General features: G+C 39.0%; 1 protein-coding gene across 1 annotated transcript; it reads left to right on the top strand.

The window, feature by feature from the left end:
• Positions 1 to 1254: 1254 nt before the first annotated feature.
• On the top strand, positions 1255 to 2236 carry LOC108516941 (olfactory receptor 4F3/4F16/4F29). Its single transcript, XM_017854694.1, has one exon. The coding sequence runs from the start codon at positions 1268 to 1270 to the stop codon at positions 2204 to 2206; it is 939 nt and encodes a 312-aa protein (XP_017710183.1). The 5' UTR covers positions 1255 to 1267; the 3' UTR covers positions 2207 to 2236.
• Positions 2237 to 7113: the final 4877 nt, after the last annotated feature.

The raw sequence follows: 7113 nt of genomic DNA, 5'->3' as shown, positions 1-7113 counted from the left end.
ACTTGTTTTGTTTTTCTAAGACCACCAGAGCGGGTACAAAAGAACCAGCGACTAGGCAAGGGTAGGAGCAAAACTGCAAGTTTATTTTGGTCACCTAGCTTCAAGGGAAGAAGGTGGGTAGGGAGAGGTCTGTTGGCCCCCCGACAAAAGGGGCCCCCAGAGTCACCCGTACAGCTCTCGGACGGAGTTCCCACAGTCCTGACATCCCGACAGGAGTGGAGGACTGAGGAAGGCCGCGCGTGGCGTGCCTCCGGAGCGGCTTTTCTAGGAGTGGGAGGGCAATAGGCGGGGCACGGGCGTGTCAGGGGGCGTTCCACAGGTGCGACCAGGTAAATCTTAGTCTCTTCAGATTGACATCACCTGGCGCATGCCTAGTTGGTCTGCACCTTCCCGGGTCACCGGCTGGATTTTCGCGCGCGCGGGAAAAGTTGGGGGGATGAAGAACCCGGAAGTGCGCCATCTTGCCTCCGTTCATCCAAACAAAATCCCTCCAAAACATATTTCTTAGGCATGGAAAAAGCCTTACAAGACAGGTGGCATAGGCTCCTTATGAAATCATTGCAGGATGGGAAGCTATTTAGGGCTTCGTAATTGTGAAAGATTGTATTGAAACCGAGGCACTTAAATAGCAGTGAGCATGAGAAAATGTAGTGGATAACGGTGGTGATTCTATTTCTTGTGAAAGTCTACTTACTCTGTTCTTCTACAGTTGTGGGCTTTCCGATTTCACATACCCCAGTCTCTATATTTTGTCTCAATCCACAGCCTATCTCAACTAAGTCTGTCCCAGGCACCTCTTACTGCAGGTGATAATTCATTTGTTAATCATGTTTTCCTCTTATGTCTACTTTCTGTCAGAGAATTGTGAGTGCAAACTGGGAAGGGAAGGAAATTATGAGAATATGTATAAATGCAAATGGAATATGTTGGAAATGAGTAATAGTCAATATCACAGGTGATTTAAACACCTGATGAATTTCATGGATAGTCAGGAATCTTTGGTTCTTACCTAACCTGTTAATTTGAGAGCAGACTGAAAGTATTGATGAAGGGTTTAAATCAGGTTGCAGCTCACATGTTGTTATAATATGTTGATTTTTTTGTTATTTTTTATGTGTGAGGAACTGAATAACTGTATACTATTTATTCATAGTGAGAATGTTGCAATATTAATGATTTTAGTACATATTGTTATCTTCATAATCACAATTTCCTCCCCATTTTCTTAGTTCTCATAATTTTAGCCACAGCCCAGTTGGCTGGACCAATGGATGGTAAGAATCACTCAGTGGTATCTGAGTTTGTGTTTCTGGGACTCACTCATTCATGGGAGATCCAGCTCCTCCTCCTAGTGTTTTCCTCTGTGCTCTACATGGCAAGCATTACCGGAAACATCCTCATTGTGTTTTCTGTGACCACTGACCCTCACTTACACTCCCCCATGTACTTTCTACTGGCCAGTCTCTCCTTCATTGACTTAGGAGCCTGCTCTGTTACTTCTCCCAAGATGATTTATGATCTGTTCAGAGAGCGCAAAGTCATCTCCTTTTCAGGCTGCATCGCTCAAATCTTCTTCATCCATATCATTGGTGGTGTGGAGATGGTGCTGCTCATAGCCATGGCCTTTGACAGATATGTGGCCATATGTAAGCCCCTCCACTATCTGACCATTATGAGCCCAAGAATGTACATTTTATTTCTGGCTGTTGCCTGGACCCTTGGTGTCAGTCACTCCCTGTTCCAACTGGCATTTCTTGTTAATTTACCCTTCTGTGGCCCTAATGTATTGGACAGCTTCTACTGTGATCTTTGTCGACTTCTCAGACTAGCCTGCACCGACACCTACAGATCGCAGTTCATGGTCACTGTCAACAGTGGGTTTATCTGTGTGGGTACTTTCTTCATACTTCTAATCTCCTATATCTTCATCCTGTTTACTGTTAGGAAACATTCCTCAGGTGGTTCATCCAAGGCCCTTTCCACTCTTTCAGCTCACATCACAGTGGTCCTTTTGTTCTTTGGCCCACCCATGTTTGTGTATACATGGCCACAACCTAATTCACAGATGGACAAGTTTCTGGCTATTTTTGATGCAGTTCTCACTCCTTTTCTGAATCCAGTCATCTATACATTCAGGAATAAGGAGATGAAGGCAGCAATAAAGAGAGTATGCAAACAGCTGGTGATTTACAAGAAGATCTCATAAATGATACAATAAGGCCTTCTCATTAAACACGATATGACTTCATGTTTCTTTCTTTGATATTTTAGATTCAGGAACTATGAGACATCACATATTGATTTGAATGTTATTAGACCTGTAACAGAACTCTTATCTGATGAATGTATGTATTCCTTGTTCAAAATGAGTCATAAATTCAATACATCTCTACATCTATGTTATGCCCATTTAATTTCTTTCAGCAATGTTTTGTGTAGGGAAAAGAGAGATCAGACTGTTACTGTGTCTATATAGAAAGAAGTAGACATAAGAGACTCCATTTTGTTTTGTGTTTGAGATGCTGTTAATCTGTAACCCTACCCCCAACCCTGTCCCTGTGAGAGACATGTGCTGTGGTGACTCAAGGTTTAATGGATTTGGGGCTGTGCAGGGTGTGCTTTGTTAAACAAGTGCCTGAAGGCAGCATGCTTGTTAAAAGTCATCACCATTCTCTTAATCTCGAGTACCCAGGGACACATACACTGCAGAAGGTCGCAGGGACCTCTGCCTAGGAAAGCTAGGTATTGTCCAAGATTTCTCCCCATATGATAGTCTGAAATATGGCCTTGTGGGAAAGGAAAGACCTGATCGTCCACCAGCCTGACACCCGTGAAGGGTCTGTGCTGAGGAGGATTAGTATAAGAGGAAAGGAGGCCTCTGGGCAGTTGAGATAGAGAAAGGCATTTGTCTCCTGCCGGTCCCAGGGCAATGGAATGTCTTGGTGTAAAACCCGATTGTATGTTCTATTTACTGAGATGGGAGAAAACCGCCTTAGGGCTGAAGGTGCGATGTGCTAGCGGCAGTGCTGCTCTTTATGCTTTAAAAAGGTTAATGGAGATGTTTGCATATGCATATCAAGGCACAGCACTTTTCCTTAAACTTTTGTCACAAAGATCTTTATTCATATTTCTTTCTGCTGACCTTCTCCCTACTATGATCCTATTGTCCTGCTACTTCCCTTTTTCCAAGATGGAAAAGATAATGATCAATAAATACTGAGGGAACTCAGAGACCAGTGCCGGCGTGGGTCCTCTGTATGCTGAGCGCTGGTCCCCTGGGCCCACTGTTTCTTTCTCTGTACTTTGTCTCTGTCTCATTTCTTTTCTCAAGTCTCTCGTTCCACCTAATGAGAAACGCTCACAGGTGTGGGGGGCAGGCCACCCCTTCAGTTTTGTAGTTTTTGGTGAACAGGTTTTGTGTATGCACTTTATATTTATCTCTAAGTTTCATATTTCTAATGATCTTTTAAATGATGTTGGTTTTTATTTCAATTTACAATTGTTTATTCTTAGCTTATGCACACATAATCTTTGTTTGACATTGTATCCTGTAAACTTGCAAAACTTATTAGTTTTATCAGTTTTTTATAGATTATGTAGGATTTTCTTTATAGATGATTATGTTGTCAGTGAATAAAGAAATTTACTTTTAAAATTCTAGTATGAATTTATTATATTCGTTTTGTTGAATGCTGAGTAGAATTAGTTATAGCAGACATCTTTGACTTGTTCCTGTTATAATATATTCAATATTTCATCATTAAGTATAATGATAGCTGTAATTTTTTCGTAGCTACTCTTTAACAGGCTGAGAAAGTTTTCTTTATTCAATTTGCTGAAAATTTCTTTTATCTTTGGTCAAGAATGGATCTTGGATTTTGTAAAATTTTTTTTTTGTTTTAGAATCAGGGTAATGCTGGCCCTTTAGAATGAGTTGGGAAGCATATACTCTTCTTAAATTTTCTGCCATAATTTTGTAGAATTCATATAATTTTTTTCTTTAAAAAGGGAAGTACTTAAGTTTTTTTTCCCCGTAAGCTACCCTTAAGTAAATCTAAAGGAAAGTGGGAAACTTTGATATGCATTGGTGGACCCCTGGTGGAGATTTCTGGGTTCTTGATTATTTTAACACTGGGGATAGAATCTGGTGGAATAATGTCAATGCTACCATGATTAAGAGATGTGTAAGAAATGCTTTATGTAAGAAAGAAAATAGTCTTTATGAGAATCTGCCTGATGGAAAGAAGTTGGTGAGACAATAACAATATAAATTAGTGAAAAAATTTGAATTGACAAATAATAATTGTATATATTTATGGGGTACAATGTAATGTTTTGATACATGTTTAAATTGTGGAATGATTAGGTTGATCTCATTGACATACATATCTTTTTTGTGGTGAAAACATTTAAAATCTACTCTGTTCATTTTGAAACACACGATACCTTGTTGTTTATTACAGTCACCATTTTGTGCAATAGTTCACTGAAACTTTGTCTAACTAAAACTTTGAACCCTTTTATCTACATCTACCTTTTCCATATCGATCCCCAACTCCTAGCCTCTAATAATCACTGTTCCATTCTCTACTTCTATGAATTCAACTTTTTTAGATTCCACATATCAGTGAGATCATGTGATATTTGTCTTTTCATGCCTGGCTTATTTCACTTAGCATGATGTCTTCTGGATTCATTCATGTTGTCACAAATATCAGGTTTTCCTTCCTATTAAGACTGAGTAGTATTCCATTGTCTATATACACTACATTTTCTTCATCCATTTGTCTGTTGATAGACACCTGTGTTAATTGCATATTTGGGTATTGTGAATAATGCTGCAATGAACATGAGCCTGGAGATACCTCTTCAGCATACTGCCTTCAATTCCTTTGGAAATATACAAGGAAGTGGGATTGCTGGATCATATAGTAATTCTATTTTTAGTTTTATGAGTAACTTTAATCTGTTTTTCATAATAGTATTAATTTACATTTTCACCAACAGTGTATGGGGGTACCCTTTTCTCTGTATCTTCTTTAACACTTGTTATCTTTTATCGTTTTGATAGTAGCCATTCTAACAGGTATGAAGTAGCATCTCATTGTCATTTTAATTTGCATTTCCCTGATAATTAGCATGATGAACTTTTTCATGTTAGCCATTTGTGTGTATTTTTTTGAGAAATGTCTACTTAGGACCTTGCCCATTTTTTGACTTGGTTATTTGTTTTCTTGGTATTGGATTGAGTTCCTTATACATTTGGAGATTAGCCTTTCATCAGATGTATGCTTTGTAAATATTTTCTCACAACTTGTAGGTTGTCTCTTCACCATATTGTTTCCTTTGCTCTGCAGAAGCTTTTTAGTTTGATGCAATCCCATATATTTTTGCTTTTGTTGCCTGTGTTTTGGGGATTATATCCAAGAAATCTTTGACCAAACCAACATTGTAGAACTTTTCCCATATGTTTTCTTCTAGTAGTTTTACAGTTTTATGTTTAAACCTTTAATCCATTTTGAATTGATTTTTGTGTATGGTATGAGATAGGGGTACACACCATACACATTCATGTTCTTCTGCATGTGCATATCTAGTTTTCTTAACACCATTTATTGAAACAACAGTCTATTCTTCATTACATGTTCTGGGAACCTTTGTTAAAAATCTATTGGCCATAAATGCATGGGTTTGTTTCTGGGCTCCTATTCTGTTCCCCTGGTCAATGTGTCTGTTTTTGTGCAAGTATCACATTTGTTTTGATTAATATGATTTTGTGATACATATTTTTTTGGAGCAGGGGGAATCAATTTTTATTTGGGTTTCTCACAGTGGTTAGAGAACAACCACAGCACAGGAAATGCATCTCTAAGATTGCCCAGAAAACTGACGAGCTGAATCCTATTGCTTAAAAATACACATATTCACAATAACTGACAAATGGTGATGTGCCTCACACAGGAATGTGTTTGCATTTGCAATAATACTGTGTACAGATTTCACTTTGTTCAACATAGATTTTGGTTTTGTGGAATTCAAATGCAGATGCTCATTCACTTCACAGCCTTGGATTTGTCTGTTTTGGAGAGATATCTACCTCCCCGAGTTATATCTACATGAAAACCACAGACAATGAAGGTATTTCTTCACTGACTTATTTATTCTTTTGACTGTAGCACCAAACCCTTGATGACATCATTCCTTTTAATTCATGTGGAAACCAGACTTAATCAAATCTCACTGGTCCCCTCACTATTCCTTCAAATTCCCTATTTCTATCTCTTCCTGAGGGGGGTAACCTCCTGTAGCAGGGGTCAGACTGTGACTTGGGAATCAAGCCTAGGTCTGCAGTTTGCATTTTGATTGTCTTGTAAAATCTGGTAGGACACTGCAGTGAATCCAACAGTTAACACTCACAGCAGTTCCCTGCTCTAACTTGGGAAAGAGACTTCAAAGCGTCAGGATTCATCCATTTGATCAGTTAACTGAGAAGGATTCATCTTGGTAAAACTTGTTCAGCTTTGAGACACCTCAGTGAGTTGTTTGAGATTTTTTAAAAAAATTATACTTTAAGTTCTAGGGTGCATGTGCAGAATGTCCAGGATTGTTACATAGGTATACACGTGCCATGGTAGTTTACTGCACACATCAACACGTCATCTACATTAGGTATTTCACCCAATGCTAACCATCCTCCAGCCCCTACCCCTAGACAGGCCTCAGTGTGTGTTGTTCCCCTCCCTGTGTCCATGTGTTCTCACTGTTCAGTTCCCATTTATGAGTGAGAACATTGGGTATTTGGTTTTCTGTTCTTGGATTAGTTTGCTGAGAATGATGGTTTCCAGCTTCATGCCTGTCCCTGCAAAGGACATGAACTCATCCTTCTTTATGACTGCATAGTATTCCATGGTGTATATGTGCCACATTTTCTTTATCCAGTCTATCATTGATGAGCGTTTTGGTTGGTTTCAAGTCTTTGCTATTGTGAATGGTGCTGCAATAAACATACATGTGCATGTGTCTTTATGGTAGAATGATTTATAATCCTTTGGGGGTATACCCAGTAATGCGATTGCTGGGTCAAATCATATTTCTAGTTCTAGATCCTTGAGG

The sequence above is a fragment of the Rhinopithecus bieti genome, unplaced genomic scaffold (assembly GCF_001698545.2).
Source record: "Rhinopithecus bieti isolate Rb0 unplaced genomic scaffold, ASM169854v2 scaffold_38779, whole genome shotgun sequence".
Lineage (NCBI taxonomy): Eukaryota > Metazoa > Chordata > Mammalia > Primates > Cercopithecidae > Rhinopithecus > Rhinopithecus bieti.
Note: the sequence above shows the minus strand (reverse complement) of the source record. Positions and strands in the feature narration are given on the sequence as shown.

What these genes read in the sequence shown, in the direction of transcription:
- LOC108516941 (XM_017854694.1), top strand. Translation starts at nt 1,268, where the DNA reads ATGGATGGTAAGAATCACTCAGTGGTATCTGAGTTTGTGTTTCTGGGA.